Source organism: Polistes fuscatus, unplaced genomic scaffold, assembly GCF_010416935.1.
Source record: "Polistes fuscatus isolate 324 unplaced genomic scaffold, CU_Pfus_HIC Scaffold15, whole genome shotgun sequence".
NCBI classification, from domain to species: Eukaryota; Metazoa; Arthropoda; class Insecta; order Hymenoptera; family Vespidae; genus Polistes; species Polistes fuscatus.
This window is the reverse complement of record NW_025113053.1, coordinates 827,297-849,238: the sequence shown is the minus strand read 5'-3', so window position 1 is coordinate 849,238 and position 21,942 is coordinate 827,297. Positions and strand designations below refer to the sequence as shown.

The window sequence follows — 21,942 nt, the reverse complement described above, 5'->3', positions numbered from 1 at the left end:
ATAATCATTCAAGCAATTAAAAAGAAAGAAAAAAAAGTCTTACCTGTACAGCACAGAATTTGTAATTAACAACGTGTTATATAATAAGTGATATTTAATTATTAATTGATAAATAGAACTTTATTTCTACAGAAAATAAAAATAATAATTTTGTTTATATATTTCCATATGACTAAATATAGAGATATATGGACAAGTATAAGAATTATATCTACAATTCTATCTATATTTTCAAATATATATGTATATATATATTTGCTTTAATATCCTTAAAATATAGATTTTTGTACATATACAAATTAAAATAGTTCAAGTATTAGTAATATTGTTAGAAAATTACAAAATAAAACAATATACTTTTTACGTCGTAATCTTATGTGCTGTGCAGATAATATACTCAAGTATTCTTAATATACGCGTTTATAGCTACGAATAAAATAATAATAAAAATAAAAGCATTAAAGCGCGTGTACATAAAAACTTACAATTTACATTACTTTAATACAATCTATTAAATACGAAACATTAGCAAATTTTAAAAATTCACCAACATTAAAAAGTGCATCTGCTTTCGCGCAATTCTATTAGCCAGTATAGATATACTTATTCACTTCTTCTCGTTTATCCAATAATGTCAACTTGTGTAAAATAATTTAATTTTGTATATGAATCTTTATACATTATCTTTTCTGAAGCAATATAATTACATGCTAATAATCAAAACAAAATATAAGCCATACACATTGTTACATATTTATCAAAATTCTTTTACAAGCTTTAACTTTTATTTTAAGAATGCATTGGAACAGCAAATTTAACACTCCATGATTAAACAACCCTTCAAATTTTTACTATGAATGAATATTTGTTTCAATTTGAATAGCAACTATAAAAATCTGAATTGCAAAAATTTAAAATATAATCTACATTTTACATCTTGTAAATATATATATATATATAAGTCTCATAATCATAATGAAACGATTATGTACACATTGTGATAATATAATTATTATCTTGCAAAATCACTCATAACAATTAATGACAAATATTAAAATTAATCAAATTATACTGAAACAATATTTTGATCATATTTAGTATAAAGCTAACAATATAGCAAGAACGAAATATATCTTGTCAAGTAATATAGATTTTCAATAATATAAACAAGTGTATGCTATTGTACTGCACCATTGACAATAACGTGAAGTATGGCTTACGAGTGATGATATTAAATTGAGAATTATTTCTATGAACAACTGGCTAGATTATTTATAACAAATAATATTTCTTATTAATACAAGTAGAGAAAAACTGCAACAAATGATTACCTCTTTTCAACAGGCCTTGCAAATCCATGCAGTACCATCATTGAGTACTTGTCGAATATATTACGCTTCCACACAAATGGTTATAAAATAAAGAATAAGAATATAATCAAATAAGTTTACCGTCTAATTAAATAAAGTTGTATCTATGCTTAGAGCATTATTAAAATTTCTAATGAAACTTGCCAAAAAATAATCTTTCCAACTATTATATTCTATCCAACTGTTCATAGACATTAATTAATAAATTTCATTTGATAATATCAGAATCCCTGTGTCACCCTTATGACTCAATTTTATTTTTTTGCACATCCAAATTATTTTTTTGCACTTGTTCGTTTACTTTTTCAAGATCATCTGTCTTTGATTCATTGTTTTCTGCTTTTTTAGTTTTCTCAGTAGATACATTACCTTGCAAAACACACTTGGACGTATCATTTTCTTCTTTAGATACATTTGCATCAGTCTGATTAGTAGATTCCTTAATTTTCTTACCATCTACCACGTGTTCATTAACTTTGTTTGCATTCTCAAAATGATCAACCATAATATCACCATTGAGTTTAATGTTTGTTTCTTGTTTTTCCATCTGTTTGCATATATCGGTTTGTTCTGTAGTACTTCTACAGTCCACGTTCGGATAGTGAATACTTTCTTTTTGATTTAGAGGCGCATCCATCTGATTATTTCCATCTTGATTCTTTTGCTCGACAGTATCATCGATGTTTCTCGTTTCTAATATTTGCTGCGATTTTCCTTTTGTAACGCTATTCATAATATTCTGTTTACTTGGAGTTGTCGATGTGGTACAACTAGACGTCACCATAGAATTTTGTTTACAATTTTGCGAATCTATTCCGTCCACTCCACACGTTTTCGTAGAATTAGAAGAATTGCTTCTCAAAGTACCACTTTTAGATAAATTAAAGGCATTGTGATCTTGTTGCGTTACGTTTTTAGGAAAAAGCGATGCTACATTATCAACCGATGCAGTTACAGAGGTTTGGGTATTTTCAGTTTTGCTCGGATTAAAGGAACTCGATATGATACTGGGGGAGGAAGTTTTTGGTGATTTTGGTGACGACGAGTGAGTACTCGGAGGAATTCTTTGCACCGTTGGAGGTTGCGACACAGACGAATAGCCAGTCGTTTGCGGTATATAACTTGTACGCTGGTAAAGTTTATTTATAGTAGGCGGTAAACTACTGTGAAAAGCACTAGGAGGAGGAATGCCAATAGGTGATCTTATCAATGGATTTGGAAAGCCGCTTGCATCTGGAAAAGGTGGAGGGAAATGCGAATATATTAGCCTTGGATTAGTATTTGGAGTGGGAGATGGTATAAATGGATTAGTCGAGAGCATATTAACAGGCGAATTTCTTGGAGATATAGGTGAATTTGTATTTCTACACATCTCTCTCGAAAATGGAGTATTCTGATAACTACGTGCATTAGGCGAATAAGGTGGCGGAGACACGATGGGAGAATTGGACGTCGAAACAATCGGCGATAACGTTTTAGGATCAATTTTCATCATGTTCAAGCTAGTGCCTTTCGAGCTTGTCTGTTCTTTCTCTTTAGTTTCATTTGTAATACCATACATTGGTTTTACGCCTGACGCTGGATTACCTAAATACCGTGGCATATTTTTCATTTTAAAAATTTTAGCAGGCTTGGATGGAATGTGTTTACTTGTTCCTTCTGAGGCAGTACTTTGAGTACTTTGCATTTCTTTAGTCTGATTTTTAACCGCAACATAATTATTTTTTGATAATGTAGGATTCCAAGATTTTGGCGGATCTCGTAACGTCTTGTATCCAGTCGATTGATTGTGTTTTTTAAGAGAAGAAATCTTTTGCGATCCGTGAGACGTTGGCACTGACGTGGATGTCGATGTTATTGGAGCAGCGTTAGTATTGTCCTTAACGGCGACGTGAGTATTCTTATTTTCTGCGGGTATATTGGTATTAGGACTAAATATTGGTACATTAGGAATATTTGGTATGTGTTTTACTGTTGATTCGGAAACAGTTGCTGTTCCTTTCTTTGCTATTTTAAGTAAATCTGGAATATCTGATTTATTGCGCCCTTCAGCCTTATTCTTTTCTTTGGAATTCTCTCCAATTTTTGCACAAATATCATTTATTTTAGAACCCGATGTACCAATCTTAGCGCAAATTTCATTCAAGTTTGTGCCCTTTGCTATAACTTCATGCTTGCGTACAAATGGTTTCATTAGCGATATTGGTATAGCATCCGGGCAAGGTGGTACCGAATAAACCCCGCTTATTTCAAAATTAGGTTTCGATAATTCTTGCCTAGCCATTGTCGTAGTTGTTGTACTTTGAGTAACATTAGAATAGCTATTCTTTAATGTACTGGGTATGGAATAAATACTCATAGATGGAGCTTGCATACTTATGTGTGGTATAGAACATAGTGAATTATCCGACGCCGATGTGCAAGATATATTCATACTTTCGCTACTTACAGGTAAAGACGTTACTTTTTGAGCGGAACAAACATTAGAGTTCTTTTGTGGACTTTTTAACATCGTAGTATTCACTATATCCTGGACTGTGTATGGAAACGTTAAAGTTGTTTGACTCGTTGCGGGTGTTGTTATGTTATGATTAAGACATGCAGGGATTTCATTTAATAATGTGTTGTTGTTGTTACGTACTTGTTGTTGTACTTTCGCGTTCGCGCTTACGCTCGCGCTTGCGCTCACGTTCGCGCTCGCGTTCGCGCTGCTGGCATTCGAATTTGTTAGTTGACTTACTTCTACAGTAGACTCTATGGAAGACCGTTCCGAAGTATTTATCCTTTGGTCGAGTAAATTTAAAGCTTGTTGTACAGTGACGGCTACATTTTGACTACTCTGCGTCGAAGTATCCTTCTCAGATGTTTCTTGCACATTAGAAACTGCACAAGAGGAAATCAATGAATTTGTATGTTGCGTCGTTGACAATCCAGTTTGATTTTGTTGCACTACAGTATTCGACGAAGTTGTCACTTTCGCTACGGATGCTGTAGTATTTGTTGGTGTTTTTGTACTGTGGTTATCTAGCAAATTCTTCATATCTATAGACTGTACTCGTTCCGATTGTTTAATATCTAATTTTTTGTCATTATGCAAATGTACCTTCTTCTCTTTCTTCTCTTTTTTTGAATACGTATTATTAATATGACTTATTTTTGGTTGATATTGTAGTTTAGCGCTTAATGCATCGATCTTTGATCCTGTATTTATTACCGTTTTGATATCACTTTTTACATGATATTTATCACTTTCAGGCTTTGTTCCTGTACTAATATTATTATTAATATTAGTTACTGGCAATTCTTTGTCTTCCGCATTAACGGTATTAACACGATCCGTTTCATTGTTTGGACTTTCCTCTACCGAGTTAGATATTTTCTGAACGTGCGCCGGACTTTTTTGTCCTTGCGAAGGCGACGTATGTACGTTATTATTAAATGCAGCATCATCTATTTCTTGTGCACTTTTGGCGTTTGTATTAATATCTTGTGCATTTTTAAGAGATTTCATTTCTGTGTTAACCCTTTGCGAATTATTTATGGGAGCACAAGCAGCATTTAAAGAACTCGTCGAATCCGTTTCTAAAATAAGGTCACTTGCTGCGGTAGATGGAGAGTTTTTCAAATTCAAAAAAATATTGGAACTCTTTATAACACGCATGTCGTTTCCTAGCATAGCTTGCGTTGTATCTTCGATAGCCTTATTACAATTTAGATTTGTCATTAAAGTATCTGATTTCTGTGCAGTTTCAACAGTCGATATAATTCCTTCCAGACCTACTTGATCTCTCACTTCTTCTATTCTTGTACTTCTCTTTAACCCTGAATTAGATATATCGGTAATACTCATCACACCTGTTTCAGATATTTTTAATTGGACTTCTTTCCATTCACGATTTAATTGTTGATTCTCTGCTTCTACGCATTCTATTCCAGAGTTAACTAATGACTTTTTAAAATTAATATTATCCTCTGATAATTTTATTCGTTTCGGAGAAGACTCAAATATCCTGTAACTTAGATGTAACGGCACTTTCTGAAATAAATACATATATGCAATATCTTTATTTTATTTATCATCATATTGCATCCTACAGATCGTTTAAATCCAAATCATCGGAATGATTAAACGATAACTTACCCGCCTCCAATGAAAAATGTACATGATATCCATCAACGTGTAACTTTCATTTAACGCTTCCTCTTTAAACATAACGTCAACTCTATGCACATCGCGGAGTCCATATTTAGCTCTTATTAATTTCTGCAAATGAAATACTGTTACTGCCGCTGGACAACGAAAATATCTTCGTTGTAAAAATTTGGCTTCCTTTGTTAGATTCGCATCAGTGTTATCTTTTGACTGTGGATCAAAATATTGCAACGAAAGATTGATAGATTCGTCTTGCGTATATATGTGCGAATCTATAGGTTCTCCTCGCGCTTCGGGAGAAACTTTGCTTTGTTCCTCTGGATGATTTAAATAAAAATCTCTTCTAACACGCATTTCGTCTAAAATAAATAATATAATATTTACAAATGTATCTAATTAATTGACTATACAAACTTTGTTTATATTTTCATGCAAGTAATTAATAATCTTACTTTGATAGCAACCAGGTACAACCTTATAAACAATATTCTGCAATGTGTAATCTGGTCTAATATTCAACAAAGGTTTACTTTTATGGACCTGAACTTCACAAATTGGACAATATTTGCTTTTTTCCAAATATTTAACTATGCAACTCCTACAAACTAAAACAAATACATGATGCACAAATATGTCATTCTAATTGCATAATTGAGAAATAAATCTATATGTTTATAAACAAAATTACTTACACGAATGCAAACATTCAATGATGGTGGTAGCATCTATGAAGTAACCACTGCATAATTTACATGTCAATTGTTCGTTTAGTTTAAACAAACATATTTTCTTTCCACCGCTCTGCCCTGACATTCTAAAACATACAAGCGTATTTTAGAGTTAATCATTATTAACAGGTTATTAACAATTATTTTTTAACACATCTGCAAGAATAGTAGATATATAGTAATATTTTATATTTTCTTGCAAGTTATATGCATGTATGTATGTATATATACACATATATATATATATAGATATACGATAACCTAAATATAATTTTGTCGTACAACAAATTGTAAAAAGTATAAAGAATCAACGCGAATATATGTAGGAAATAGATTTCATATATATATATGACACAAATAAAGACAAAATACCTACACAAAGGTTAACTTTAGAAATTTTGTATATCCCTGAAGAACATTCAGTGTTATGATCTACATCATGATATGATAGAAAAGCGTTAGCAATGTTAAGATAGCCTATATCGTATTTTCTTAAAGATAATCAATATACAATTATACCTTTAATTATGGTCGTAAATTAAGATAATATCGAAAAAGATCTAAGAACATTTAATAAAAATCAAGTCTAACATAGACTACGTTTTAATTTAAACCAATAGCTGTGTCGATATTAAGTATCACGATTCAAATGATCTTTGAGGTCGCTAATGTAGAGAAACATTAATACGGATTCAATAGATATAATTTGTTCTATTTTGACATTAACAAGTGGTATTTGTTGTAAACTTACTTGACAAATGGGGCGAAAATCATCCGTTTTATTTGGTAATCGCCATTTGGCCTCAAAAGTCAGGAAAGCTGGGTCAAAAGACGGGGCACCTTCTCACGGATTGTCATTATGGTATCGCCCCAATAATATTATTTTCACATTATACAAATAACACGTTTTTTTTTTGTAAGATCAGAAAATACAAGGGTACCAAACCCAATTCGATCAAGTTTAATGACATAAATTCATATTAAAGCAAGCCACAATGCCACTAAAAACTGCGCGTACGGCAGTAAAACAAAATGGCGGATAAACAATCATGTAAATGACATTTCTAAAAACATCGCAGTTATTGTCCAATTTAGTCGAAACTTTAAAATGGCTGTCGACATTTCGTTATTACAATAAATGCCTTTTCTTTTCTTTAAACTTAAAATATAATCGTGCATCTTGTAATCGATTTTAACCAAGGGATTTGATTGACGATCAATTCGAGCCTCGATAAACGCGTAAAAAATTTCTATTTCCGATTGGCGACCATTTTATGGCGACTTTTCATAGACCAATTAAAATCCGGGCAATTCTTGCGTTTTTATTGGTAGTTTTACAAAACAGCGTCAATTAAATTGACGATAACAATTGATATAAGTGCTCGTTAATTGGTTTTTGCTTGCGACCACCTAGAGATTCTTATTTTATCATTGGTCGATCTCAAGATCATTTTCGTCTTAAGAAATTTTCCGATTTTCACAGCAAAGAATTTAATTACATTAATACTAATATGCAATATCCGAGCGCGTACGTGTGTTCTACTTATCTGCTACTTTGAGATATGCGTCATTCGTTGTGGTATGTTTCTTCTCTACAAGAGAACCCGGCTATTCCTTTTAATAACTTGAATATCAAGTTATTGTCTTTTTTAGGGTGTTTTTTAATGACAATTCAATTGTTATTTACAAAAACGTTGTGCTATAGTAAGTGTAACATATGTTAATATCAAATAAATCTGATCATCCAAATAGATTGAAAAACGTAAGGGAAAAGATATTACAGGGAATTTCACAGGTTTACCTCCCTGACGGGTATGGTTGTCAAATCGTTATTATCGTATATTCAATTTTTCCCTTTTTTTTTGTCTTTTTTCGTGTCAACATGGATAGTATTTTATCATCATGAAAAGCAGTGAAAACTTTGATTGTTGTTCCTTGATTTTCATTCAATGAAAAAGATCGAAAATCATTTTGCAATTTCAATTTATTACACCAATTAATTGATAGTCATCTTCGTAATCTTATTTTCATCCATTCATTCATTCAATATGTCAAAGCTAATTATCTATTTGGATATTTTTATTCTATTTTATGGTAATTAACTATATAAGTATACACCACCTGTGCTACTTTTCCATTTGCATTTAAAAATCATCTTGAGACAATGATCCATAACGCGTGATACAATTTGTAAGTAAACAAATTCATATAAAAAGAACATACAATTTCTAAGAAGAAAATTGTCATTTTAAGTTAAATTTAGTATAGAACGCGAATAAATTCATTTATTATATATTATATGTTTGCAGAAAAGTTCCAAGAGCGAATAACGCTTATTTTCTCTTCCATAACTTGACAATCTTGCTAGTCGATTAATCAAATAAAATAATAAAAATATTGACAAGTACGTATATAAGATACAACCTATTACAACGTTACATATTAACATATTTATCGACAAAGATTTTACTTATGAAATATTTCTTTAGATATGGAGTGGTTATTTGGAAAGCGTATAACTCCTGAAGAAATGCTCAGGAAAAATCAACGAGCATTAAATAAAGCGATGCGTGATCTTGACAGAGAAAGAATGAGGATGGAACAACAAGAAAAAAAGATTATAGCAGATATAAAAAAACTTGCAAAGGATGGACAAATGGTTAGAATACGATGAAAACTTTTAAAATAAATAAATAAATAAATTCATTAGCGCTATATAATTATTAAACTTAATGCTCATAGGATGCTGTTAAAATTATGGCCAAGGATCTTGTTAGAACTAGGCGATATGTCAAGAAATTCATGTTAATGAAAGCGAATATACAGGCAGTTTCTTTGAAAATTCAAACGTTACGTTCTCAAAATACTATGGCTCAAGCGATGAAAGGTGTTACAAAAGCGATGCAAAATATGAATAAGTAATGATATATCTCCATTTTGGCTAATGTGCTGGTTTTATTATTTAAAAGAGACTCTAGAAAAAAAAATGATTATCGTTTATTTTCAGACAATTAAATTTACCTCAAATACAAAAAATTTTGCAAGAATTTGAGAAACAATCTGAAATAATGGATATGAAGGAAGAAATTATGAATGATGCGATAGACGATGCTATGGAAGATGAAGGAGATGAGGAAGAAAGGTAATATCAAATAGAATTATTTTTCGTTAGAATTAAACATGAAAATAAATTGAACGTTAGACGTTAATAATATTGTTTGCGATTATAAATATAAACTTTATACATATAAACTTCGATTTATTAACATCGTATTACAGTGATGCTGTCGTATCTCAAGTACTAGATGAGTTGGGCTTACAATTAACAGATCAATTATCCGGACTTCCTCAAGCTTCCGGTTCTTTAAGTATAGCAGGATCAAAACAACCGGTCGCAGCTGCCGCAGGAAACGACGACGGAAGTCTCGCAGATGCCGATGCAGATCTTCAAGCAAGACTTGAAAATCTTCGTCGCGAATAAAAAAGGAAAGACAAATAATATTTATATGTATAGGATTATTTTTAATTAGATATCAAAATCGGATATATTTGATTGATGCTTCTTCGAGTTGTGCTTGAAATAAATGTCAAATTTGTATTCGTTTGAAAAAATGACATATTTTGTAAAGCTCCTCAGTAATTAGTTATACTTTGCATAAAAACAATTTTATTTTTACGCGATTGTTTGTATAAACGTTGTGACCTCAACACCAACTAAAGTAGTGATATAATAAAAGATACGTTATTTTAAAGATAGAGATTGTTAATTACTGTTAATGTAATCGGATGGTTGAATTTCTATTTACAATCGATAATAAATAATATCTACTAAATGAAACATTATTCGGGGAAATGAGATTTGATAATAGAAATAATGATGAAAATCAACATTTGTATTATATACTCTTGCACAAATGATTATATTTAATAGGAATAGTATTAAAAAAGTATTTTTTGAGGAAAATATTATATTATTTACTACCTCTTACTTACCATTATAAACCACATACCCATTTTATAAGAAAGATTTTTATTGATTATTCTCAAAACAGACATATTCGCATAAATATTGCAAATTTGTACAAATGTGTAATGTCCAGGGGAGAAATATTTTTCTGATAATTGTTCGTTATATTTTTGTTATTGTTTTGTTTACATTTTCTCCTTAAACGTATCGTGAAATAAATATAAAACATTAAATGAATTGACTAAAAAATGTTATCGACGTCATAACGTTTATTATAGAGAAAATGCTACACTGCGTTTCTTTGGAATAATGTAAGAAAGTGCATAATATTGAACAGCGTAAAAGTGATGATATCCGTTACTAGATTACAATTGTACAGTTCGTATGTAAAAAAAATTATACATAGTTTTTACATTTTTCGTATATTTTACCTCGGAGGTATGAAGAAAGCAAGTTGTGGGCAACAATATACGAACAACGAACTACAACATCGCATTCTTTAAACGAGTGCAAATTCGCATTTTGTCCAATTACTTATTTAAGACAGAATTTTATATTGACATAATGCAAAGTATTATTATATATATAATCGTAATCGTAAACATAAATTATATGAAAAAAATCTAAGTAATAATTCTAAAATACAATGAAATAGTATTATAAATATCAAATGGTAGGACTTATATTGTCCAAACATAAATATATGTTAAGGTGATTACCCTAAAATTTAAAATAACATTATGTATTTATATATATTTCATATGCCTGCTCTGCCAAGTTAACCTGGAAGCAATACTATACAATATTTAGCATTTTTATTATTTAATGTAATATAATATATATATATAAGAGAGATAGTGTGTGTGAGACGGAAGAACAAAAAATCACTTATAATTGAGAATATACAAATAATTATTAAATAATTATAAAAAATTGATAGCGAAACGAAACTCGTATTATTTATTGCTAATATAATTTCTACCTCGGATGGTATTGTGTTTCTATTTATTATAGACATTATATTTTCTAAGCGTAATAATATTGAACAATCAAATTAAATGATACACCACAGATAGAAAGAACAATTCGTATTTCCTAATACATTACGTCAGTTCATTATACTAGAATCTTTTCTATAGATTTCAATAGTATTATTCATCGGACCTTGTATCTATTATAAACAGAGATTACACAATACCGACCAAGGATTATTGTTTTGTTGTTAGAGAAAAGTGTTATTATGCGTGCATTTGTAAGAGAGAAATTGTTTTTTCATATATTTGTATTTAAAGTAACGGTTTGCCTATGTACTATTATAATCATCATTAATAATATTAATAATGACTCAAGCCATTATACTATAGTACTAATTTTCTGATAGTATCAAACAAGGTACATTGAAAATATCAACTCAATGTCTTCCAGGTTAACCAAGGACTATTAACTACATTTGAAACTTCCAAAGTGTCATCATTTGTAACTAAATCTTTCACACTTTAAGAACATGCTCATATTAATCATTCAGCCTGTCTATATAGACAAGACTCAATCAGCACTTCATTCATATTTTATACTACTTATTCTAATACTTCATATTTGTCTTTGAAACAATGTGACAGTAAGCAGTATTTACAAAGTAACATCACACGACTCTTCTTGATATAAGTTATTTTCACGGCAGTTGACAAAATTCTGCCTTCTTCAGAGTTGCCGTCGTGATATTGTCTTGAAGTCTTAAATAATTTCTTTAAAAATATTGTGCTAAACTAGAATTACTAGTATAATTCTTTATATTATTGACACACGTTGTTCTTAATTCGATAATGTCATTTTCAATTTTAAAGGAGTTAGTAAATCTCATTGACAATAAAATATTTTACATTATTATAATTGTACATTCTCATGATATTTCGCTAAACCACAAAACTACTGTATTTTCATAAATTATTACATACATCTAATGCACTAGTGGCAAAAGAAGATTCTTGTACCATACATATGCCGTATGTGGACCGCAATAGTTCCAGAAAACTTTTCTTGGAACTTAGTATAGTTGTTACCGTTGAGGTGTATAATTCAGGCTATCCTTTAAGTGTAACTAGGTAATATATGTGAATTCACACTAAAGATGAGTAATTAAAATATCAAATTAAAATTTGATCACGACATGATCGAACTATCATCATGATATTTCATGATATTTCATGATTTTAATGACTCTCCTTTCGTGAATTCTTATATATTACCTAGTTTTAACTGTACATATTTTAGTATATATTTAGTATGTATATTGTTGATTATTTCATGAAATAACGAGTTTCATGTTTTAACGGTAACGGTTGTGTTTAAAAATGATAATACATTTAATTTGCAGTCTCCGCATTCAATACATCACTGTGTAAACACTGTGCAAAAGAAGATCGATCGGACTATTATTTAAATAGGTACATCATTCTGTTCTTCCTCTTATTACGAAATATTTTGTAAAATGTTTATATTACTACTTCCTTCTTCTTCCTCTTCTTCTTCCTAAAATAGCACAAAGATCGATATAACTTTATTGTATTAATGATAGTAATATTACTATGTTATAGATATCTGAAGCGATATAAAAGATCGATTAGATATTTAATAAAATAACTTACTTCATCGAAACCAAAACACGTCTCCATCTCTTTTTGCAATTTTGGATCGCTTTGCGTACTTTGAGATGTAGATTTGTTTGCGTTACAAGACGTTACAGATTCAATTTTTAAATCCTGCATATCGCTGTCATCCTCTTCGACTTCGCAACCATCTTCTCCCGTTCCATCTACCATACTATTTTCTTGACTCAAGGGATCTTGCATCACCAAATCTCCATCTTCGCTAGCTACCACAGCCATCTGCTACATATGTAAATGTATTAATAATAATACAGATCATAGCATTTTCTTAAATTTTAAGCTATTCACCTGATCGGTGCTTTGATTGTCAGCTAATTGAATTACTTCTAATACAACATATTGTTGTCCATCGCTTCCTTCTACCGCCATCATATCATCTTCATCTTCTTCCTCTTCTTCTTCATAACCTTTAAGTTTAGAAGCTAAATCACCTGTTATCACAACATATATCCATGGATATTAGTCAATGATGTGTGTCTACATCATATCGTAAGTTTCCTTGCAAAATAATGAACATATACATATAATATATTCGTAATAACCTTTCGCGCTCGCACACAAATTTATTATGAAATTTTCTATAATTTCTAGAAAATGAATATCATTACGTGTTATTTTATCCATCAATCGCGTGTTATTCTATGATCATGAAATTACATATGCATATGCTCGTAAACTATTAAATATGAAATAAATGTAAAGATCAAACAATAAATATGAACACCAGAATATCATACCAGTCAAAACCTCGACTCTTTGCCCATCGATTATTTGAATTTTCTTTTGTCTACCCATCTTCAGGGCTTGCTGTTTTTCTTGCAAAGATGATTCTGGATCATGAACAGCCATGTGTCGAATAAGGTTTCCTTTGTGTCTGATAAAACAAATAATTGTTTCACTCTCTTTCTTTTGATTGTATTATAATGTTAATTATAAATGCAAAAAATAATATATCTTAGAAAAAAAACATACCTGAAAGGTCTTTCGCACTCGGGACACTGATGAGTTTTTTCTTGCGGCGGTGGAGGAACATAAGATGGATTATGATAAAGATTACAATGACGTTTAAGCAATTGCTTTTGTCTGAAAGACTGAAAACAATGATCGCATTGATATGGCTTTTGATCTGTGTGGATCAGCATATGACTTTCCAAGTGACGTGCAGAAATTGATGCATACGGACATAGGTCACATTTGTAACATTTTTCTCCTTCGTGTGTTTTACTATGTAACTTATAGCTATACCTAAAATATAAAAACAAAATGTCTAAGCGCGATTGCTGATATAATAAATATTAAATATATTTATTATTTTATTTATTACCTGTCAGGGAATGTTTTTCCACATCTTTTACATTTTAATGGTTTGTCCGAGGTATGCAATTTCTGCACGTGAATTCTAAGATCGGTTTTTCTTCCGCACGTCGCGGGGCATAACTCACATTGAAAAACAGGTTTGTCACCTACTACGAAATGTATGATGTTACTTCTGTACACGAATAGTATGTTCAAATATAATAGAGAAGTAATATGAAATGAAAACGATTAAAGAACGAACAGTCAGATTATTATTATTAAGAAAACATTAATTAACGTATTTACCATTATGTATTAATTTGTGTGCTTTTAAACTATTTGATTGTGTAAACCTCGCTTGGCAAAAATCACATTCATATGGCTTTTCGCCTGTATGTATACGAAGATGACGTTTTAATTTAAAGGTATCTGGACTTGCGTATGTACAATGTGGACACTAAAAATAATAAAAGATAATCATTATAAAAAGAGATTTTTGTAAAAGGATCCAATTTAAGAAAGTAACAAAAAGGAGACTGCATAGAAAGTACCTGATAAGGACGTTCTCCCGTATGACATCTTATATGTCGTTTTAATTTAGACAATTCAACCGAAGCATAATCACATTCTTGACATTTATGTGGTTTTTCGTGAGTATGCCTGTATCTTACATGTCTCACAAGTTCACCTTAAAAAAGACCAGTCATTCAATTGATATTCAATATTGGATATTCAATATAGAAATTGAAGAAAAATCATTTAAAAAATGCTACATACCGGATGTAGTAAACGCGCTATCACAAAATTTGCAATGGTGAGGTTTGGTCCCGGTATGCGTATTGACATGATTTTGAAGGGAAGCCAAAGTTTTAAATCCCCTCTCGCAGACGCTGCACTTATGTGGTCTTTCTTCCGAATGAGATTTCATATGTCGCGAAAGCAAGTACCTGAATATATTAAATCGCTTTTCAGTTTACATATATATACATATATAAATATATATATATATATATATATAGAATGAAACAAATGATTTTAATTCAACATACCGTTTGGGACTGGTGTAGTTACAGTAATTACACATATGCGCTTGAGTTACAGTTTGTGATTTCTTTGGAAGAAACTTAATTATTTTAGTTTTGTCATCTTCAGCTTCTGATTCTACCGGAGCTTCGTTATCCTCGTTATCTTCAAAATCATAAACAGTTAAATCTTGTTCGCCTTCTGCTTCTTCTACCTCTCCGCTTTCACCTTCGGTAGGTCTACTATCTTTGTCCTCGGATTCTGGTTGTTGTACTATCAAAACGTAACTCACTTCGCCAGGATTAGTGTCAGATGGTACTATAGTAACTGTCTGATACGCGTCCCCAGAGTTAATTACAACTTGATTGTTTCCGTTGTTTGAAACTTGACCCTAAAGATACGTCAACAAATAACTCGTAATAACAACATTTAGCCATAAAATGTAAAAGTAAAATCAAGTAAAGATCATATCTCTTACGTCTTCATCCCCATCGACATTTTCCAATTCTTCTATCTCATGATATTGCTCTTCTTGAGTTACTTCGCCTTCTTGATGAACGTCGCCTTCTTCGACTTCTTGAATTTGTACTTGCGTCATTACAGGGGTTTCATCGCTATTAGCCTGATAATAATATTGACCAGTTTGATCGATAAAGTAGGTACCACCTTCTTCTCCTCCCGATAATCCTTCCACTTGATGCACTATAATTACAAATGCATACGTATATCTATATAGTTCCTTTGACATATTTATGATTGTCGAATGGTAATATAATTGAACTATATTAACTAACATTCGACATGTTGCGGTTGCTCTACTTGTCCGACTTCTATTTCCTTGTTAAATGTTTCAAGATAGGTTTGAATCTCTCTTACAGATTCCTGTCCCTCTTCCAATTTTATTGTTGCGACGTTGCTCGTCATGATCATTCCATTAATTCATGCGATAGTTTGTTTTCTTACAAGTCTGCAACATTAATATAGAGATATCTATTATGCTGTCGCTTGTAAATTACAAACCATTAAAAAGTAGATGGAGTTGCTATAAGAATGGTTCAAATTAAAAAAATTATTACAATATCATCTTTGTATACGAGTATAATGATGACTTTAATCGGTATTAATTTTCTATAGGATTTGGGGCCTCACCAAACTTAATGTATATAATGCGGCGATCGGAAAACAGGCGAAAGGCAATAGGCAATTTTTCCCAGGTGCATCGGACCCCAATTTTCTATAGTAAATATATATATATATATAATAGGAAATAAAATAAAAGATTAATTGCATATTCGATAAGAAAAAAATCAATAAAGAAACATATATTGTATAATTGGAAGTGATGTTTATCTTAGACGTATCGTTTATCGTAAACGGTTTATCTTAAGAATAATGCTTTTCAATCATACGAATCTACAAGTGGATCGCGCGAAATGCGAGAGAAAACATATTTTGTTGCTTTACATCCCGCGATTCTCATCCCCATGTGATCTTAAGGGATGCATACACGAGGGAAGCACATGCATCTACGAATGCATCTACGAATGCATCTACAAATCAAGGAAGATAATAATCGATCACAAGACAAAAATAATGTAAGAACGTAAAACATAACAAGGGCAAATACCGCGATTACATATGTGTGAATGAAGCGAATGGAATTATGTCCTAAGGAAAAAGCAAACGGGGAAAAATATACCGGAAATAATAAGAATGACGCCGATAAGACGATGCGATAAAACGCGAAAATCGTAACGGTATTTTAAAATTAAAGGAAAATCAATAATCATGATAAGAAAAGAAGAAGGCGATTCGCGTAGAAGTGAGGACGGGGGGAAAGGGGAGGGGCCGATTGAATACTACATAATTTCGAAAGGTTCGCTCATTTGCAAGGACAAAAAATAGGTGCATCGAGGAAACGTACATAAAGGAAAATCGAAGAGCGGGAGGAGGAAAAGAAGGACGCCATGGAGCAGCCATGAAGGAACCATGGAGGAGCCATGGAGGAGCTCCAGAGGTAGAGCCGACCAGGAGTCGACCAAGCCCCCCCCGGAAGAGGGAAAAGTTGCGCTCGATAGAGGAAAGAAATGCGGTCGAGGATGGACCTGGGGGGAGTCCGTGATCGCGTCTTTTCGACGTCGAGGATTCCGATGTCGCGCATTCTGTCGGGGAGCTTTTAAGACAACGCGGTTGCTTTCGATTTCAGGACACAGGGGGCATTAACGACAAAAATTTCACAAAATTATCACCGTCGGCGCTGTCATCAATATGGAGGACGCGACCGAGAGGAATACCTTCCGTACTGCTACGCGCTTACAACACTTATTTCCCGCGTTTCTTTCAGTATCGGTGAACGTCGTTGCTCACGACCGTAATCTTGAATGTTCGAATAAAGGAATAAATGATCTCGTCGAACGCACGAAGCGTGCTCATCCACGATAGCTTAAATATCGAAATATTCCCTTACCTCGTAAACTCGCGATCGTTCGTGTGAGGGCGTTGTGTAAGATCCAGAAGGCAATATGGCTGATCGAACTACAAAGTGGTAAGGAAGGTTCAAATGCTGCGTGTTGGCAGCTGCGCGGTAGAACGCGTCATTCGTCGTGTTTACACCGGACGACTGCTGCCACCATTGCCACTAGTAATGTCACCATCCTCCCTGTTTCCGCTATTTCCGGCCATCGAAGCATTTTCAAATCACCTTTAGTTTTACGGAACCTAATCGCCTAAATTATACCTTCTTATCCAACGAATTCTTTCGATTGCAAATATTCGTTGGATGTGCGCCTTGAATAATCGATTTAAATAAGATCGAGCCTTCGATATCGACGCACGGAAGAAAAAGCGGGAAGTGCACTTATTAGATTCTTCTATATCCAATCGCAAACCTTCTTTTTACGATACATTTATAAACGTTATTCTTCCAAGCGGGAACTTACAAAATTCGATTTTATTTGTAGATATTCTTTTGAAATATTTTTTATCCATCAAATTATATTGCATTACAAGTATATAAATATAAAACATTCGCCACATGATAAAGAATTCCAAGATCTTTAAATAGGGGTTAAACAAAATAATAAAATTAATTACTATAAATCCACAATAAATAAATACAAAATTATATATCTATACATTGCCATTTCCAAATGGATAATACTACCATTATACAATTTACATATTATATATATATATGTATGTATATATATAAATTTTATCTTTACTCTCTGTTTTCTCTAAATTTGTTGTCTGTATTTTATAACAAAGCTCATAATACTTATTATTTAACGTGAAAATTAATAAATAGGAAAAGAAAACATATTAGACATAGTAGAAATTTGAAATAAATATAATTCTATAATAGTAAAATCTTTTTTCTTTTTCTTTTTTTGTCCCATAATAATCTAAAAAGAATAAGAACTTAGCAAAACCTATCCATGCCTAAATGCTTGAATCCTATAAAGAAATCATATCGAGAAATTGTCTCATATATTTTAAGCTAAATTTCATAAATTAGCATATTTTATATACCACGATGAATATGGCAGTTTTCAAGATCAGTATTTTGTATAGCACTTCTTAAGATATATATAATTGCAACTGCCATAACGATTGTTAATATTATAGAGAATATTTGCAAATATTTTAATTCCTTGTATAACTTGTTGCAATTTTCTTCCAAATGAATTACCTAAAATACAACATTTGATATATGATTTAATGGAAATATGTATCCAGGATGTAATATGTTTATTTTGATTTCATATACCTTAGAACAAAGTGCGTCCATCGTACGATTTTCTTCCGTAGAACCGGATGATAATATAGAATACGTTTTCTGTATTTCATTATTTTCGTTTGCTCCATCATAACATCTTAATCTGTGTTGCTCGGCAGGTTTACCAGACTATACGTTGAATGAATAATTATTACAACAAATTATACGACGTTATATTTTATGCCATATAATAATTTTCCAATATATTTAAACAATACCTTCCATATCGCCATTAATTCTTGCGCAGTTGCAGTAGAATTTTTAACAGGAAGACACATTACCAAAAATCTATCATTGTTCGAGAGACCGCGTAGACTGTATCCTGGTTGAAAAACAACTGTAACGCTGCACCGTTCGGAAGGAGATATAATACCTGAACTAGGTCTTACCCTGAATTTCTGCGGCGATGTAGTTTTAATCTAAAATACATATTTTTTAAATTAATAATTATTAATATACACGAGACAAACAATTGCATTAAATTGCACCTTGTAAGACAAATGCTTGTCTGTAGTGACATTTTTTAATATAATCCTAGCAATGATTTCATTCCCTTCCTTGTTAAACGTAACTGCTTCTGGTTCGATCGAGAGAACTGGAAAAAGGAGTCAGAAGAAAAAAAAACTCGTCGATTCCTTTATCTATATCTATAAATCTCATGCGTACTTACATTGTTCTTCGCTTACTTGATCTCCAAATCCACTCGGAGGTTGTTCCGTCAAGGGAGAATTTTCTACAAAATGTACCTGCGTAATTTAATCATTATAAATAAATGATACAACAAAATTGACTTAAAATTATACCGTTCACGACATTCGAATAAAAGATAGATACCTTCTTGTTATCGAGTTTGTCATTTATCGCATTTTCCGTGCTTGTTTGTTCTTCTGGGACAAAAACGAAGGTATAATCGTTTGTACCACCCCAACATCTAAGTATATCATTTGGATCAACGAAATCCTTTAAATTAGATTTGTTAACAAACTTTATCTTTGGTATTGCCTTGGCAGGTAACCATGATTTTATTATCTTAAAAGCTGCATTTAATACCCATGGCATTTCAAATATTATAATATAATTTAAAAAATTTGGATAATAACATTTGAATAAACCAATCAGGTACTTAGTGAATTCCATATCTAAATTAGAAAGTCCAGTCTCTGCCATATCAAAAAATATTGATATTTGATTTCCATTTCCTTCTCTGCAAACATAGACAATATAGATTAATTAATAAATGCATTTGTTAGAGATAAGAAAAACTTTACCTTTCTAATCTTTCAAACCAATAAACGATGCATTTCTGAATTTCACTAAAATCCCTTGCTCCCTTTACATGTTGCTTGGATTTAATGATAAGGAGACTTTTGCCATCTTTATCTTTACCATAATTAAAAATCACTCCGTCTTCTAAATAGTCTCTTTTCACATTATCCTCTGAAATATCTAAATATACAGATCGAAAGATAATATTGATAAGTTATTATGTTTCATTCATTTAAGTTAATATGCGTGATACACTTGCCATTTACACCATTTTTTCTTCTCCAAGCACAAGTTTCCCAAAGCATAGACAGAGATTCTTCTAAATCATTTTCATTATGTTCTAAAAATCTTTTTAACCAATCATCACTATGTTTTATTCTAACGATATCAGCTGGATGGAAACCTCCTATAATATATTCAAAATGAACAAATATATTCAATATATTATTATATAATTAATATTTCAACGTAAACTCTAAAGTCACGAAGACTATTTCAACGTTTCATAAATATATTAAATACGTATATACACTTATCAACTTGTCCACGCATAATCAATTATTATGAATTATTTCCAATTAGAAGAATAATAGAAGCACTTCTATATGTATGACAGAAATAATACAAAGTTTAGAAATAATTAGTTTGTAAAGAAGAAGAATGTCGATAAACATACTAGGATCAGATGGTGTTTCTTCCTCCAATTTTTTAAAGAATTTTTCCCGAAGTTCAGCAATAAGTTCGACACGCGTTTCCATCTTTGATTAAACTTTGACCGGTTCCAAGTTATGATGAGATTGGCAAATTAGTTTATTATTTATTCATACGTTCGATATTCCCGTTTAAAAATCTACTAGAATCCCTTTTCGTAATACTACTTTTATTTAAACTCTTTTAAAATACATATATAGATTATTTATATTAAATGCCACTCGTATCAAATGATAAGATTGCAAAATTACTAAAAAAAATGAAGCAAACGATATACAATATTCAACGTTAATCCATTGAATGGGACGTTAAATAGACATATCTCGCAAACCGGTTTTAAATAAGACATCATATCGAATTAATAACTATCGTTTCTTTTCACCAAAAATGTTGATTCTTTAATTATCATTAAAGATCGCACGTGTAATTTCTACTGTAAACAAATATTCTGATTAGTTACAATAATCTGTCCATCCAATCGGAAACTCGTATCGTATAGTAACATTTAATGAAATATTCATTTTACTTTCTTATGGCGTTCATATTCTGATTGGTCAATGAAAAGTTTTCTTTAGGTATCTTAGAGCGCGCCACATTAACTATCTTTACGGTTACATTGAGGAATTCATTTGAAAAGTAGATAAAAGTAACCGATATAATAATTCAGATTTATTTTCGTCCTAGACTAGCAGATTTTTAATAAATAGAAGAATAGGAAAAATTAGTATCGTTCGTATTCACCAATTGCTATTTTCATTGGTTATGCAAATGAAATTATTAGCATAAGGAAAATTAGTAACCATCGAATTACTTAGGCTTGGAAAAAGTACAAAGAAAGCCATTGGCTTTCAACATTTTTTAAATGACAAAATATTTGAAAATTTGGACAATGTCCGCAATGCCATTTCCAGATACTTCGCTGAAAATCAATTGTGATTTTTATTGATCCGGCATTGAAAATTTGCATACTAGATGGCAAAAGGT

General features: G+C 31.4%; 4 protein-coding genes across 17 annotated transcripts; 1 reads left to right on the top strand and 3 right to left on the bottom strand.

The window, feature by feature from the left end:
• Positions 1-639: 639 nt before the first annotated feature.
• Positions 640-7,304, bottom strand: LOC122514684 (flocculation protein FLO11-like). Its single transcript, XM_043631634.1, has 5 exons — positions 7,003-7,304; positions 6,216-6,337; positions 5,976-6,128; positions 5,512-5,882; positions 640-5,406 (listed from the first exon to the last, which is right to left on the bottom strand). The coding sequence occupies exons 1-5, from the start codon at positions 7,023-7,025 to the stop codon at positions 1,612-1,614; spliced, it is 4,464 nt and encodes a 1,487-aa protein (XP_043487569.1). The 5' UTR covers positions 7,026-7,304; the 3' UTR covers positions 640-1,611.
• Positions 7,044-10,089, top strand: LOC122514685 (charged multivesicular body protein 2a). 5 transcript variants are annotated; one of them, XM_043631635.1, is made up of 7 exons: positions 7,684-7,830; positions 7,905-7,955; positions 8,561-8,655; positions 8,741-8,910; positions 8,994-9,169; positions 9,259-9,393; positions 9,531-10,089. In XM_043631635.1, exons 4-7 carry the CDS (start codon positions 8,743-8,745, stop codon positions 9,730-9,732), a joined length of 681 nt encoding a protein of 226 aa, XP_043487570.1. In that variant the 5' UTR covers positions 7,684-7,830; positions 7,905-7,955; positions 8,561-8,655; positions 8,741-8,742; the 3' UTR covers positions 9,733-10,089. The 5 variants fall into 5 exon arrangements, with proteins under 5 accessions (XP_043487574.1, XP_043487570.1, XP_043487572.1 ...); XM_043631639.1 differs by lacking the exons at positions 7,684-7,830; positions 7,905-7,955 and adding an exon at positions 7,044-7,113; XM_043631637.1 differs by lacking the exon at positions 7,905-7,955.
• Positions 10,090-12,521: 2,432 nt separating this feature from the next.
• Positions 12,522-18,379, bottom strand: LOC122514683 (transcriptional repressor CTCFL-like). 9 transcript variants are annotated; one of them, XM_043631625.1, is made up of 14 exons: positions 17,309-17,428; positions 16,353-16,437; positions 15,998-16,170; positions 15,682-15,905; positions 15,230-15,594; positions 14,958-15,127; positions 14,732-14,868; positions 14,487-14,637; positions 14,209-14,350; positions 13,857-14,129; positions 13,622-13,758; positions 13,173-13,315; positions 12,864-13,106; positions 12,522-12,747 (listed from the first exon to the last, which is right to left on the bottom strand). In XM_043631625.1, the coding sequence occupies exons 3-14, from the start codon at positions 16,131-16,133 to the stop codon at positions 12,688-12,690; spliced, it is 2,181 nt and encodes a 726-aa protein (XP_043487560.1). In that variant the 5' UTR covers positions 16,134-16,170; positions 16,353-16,437; positions 17,309-17,428; the 3' UTR covers positions 12,522-12,687. The 9 variants fall into 9 exon arrangements, with proteins under 9 accessions (XP_043487560.1, XP_043487563.1, XP_043487566.1 ...); XM_043631628.1 differs by lacking the exon at positions 17,309-17,428 and adding an exon at positions 16,903-17,092; XM_043631631.1 differs by lacking the exons at positions 16,353-16,437; positions 17,309-17,428 and adding an exon at positions 17,671-18,379 and having other exon boundaries at positions 12,864-13,103.
• A 296-nt stretch (positions 18,380-18,675) lies between these two features.
• On the bottom strand, positions 18,676-21,858 carry LOC122514676 (motile sperm domain-containing protein 2-like). Of its 2 annotated transcripts, XM_043631618.1 has the most exons (10): positions 20,924-21,010; positions 20,778-20,848; positions 20,507-20,653; positions 20,250-20,427; positions 19,816-20,185; positions 19,652-19,727; positions 19,470-19,576; positions 19,200-19,400; positions 18,973-19,110; positions 18,676-18,894 (listed from the first exon to the last, which is right to left on the bottom strand). In XM_043631618.1, exons 3-10 carry the CDS (start codon positions 20,550-20,552, stop codon positions 18,727-18,729), a joined length of 1,284 nt encoding a protein of 427 aa, XP_043487553.1. In that variant the 5' UTR covers positions 20,553-20,653; positions 20,778-20,848; positions 20,924-21,010; the 3' UTR covers positions 18,676-18,726. The 2 variants fall into 2 exon arrangements, with proteins under 2 accessions (XP_043487553.1, XP_043487552.1); XM_043631617.1 differs by lacking the exon at positions 20,778-20,848 and having other exon boundaries at positions 20,924-21,858.
• Between the last annotated feature and the right edge of the window lie 84 nt (positions 21,859-21,942).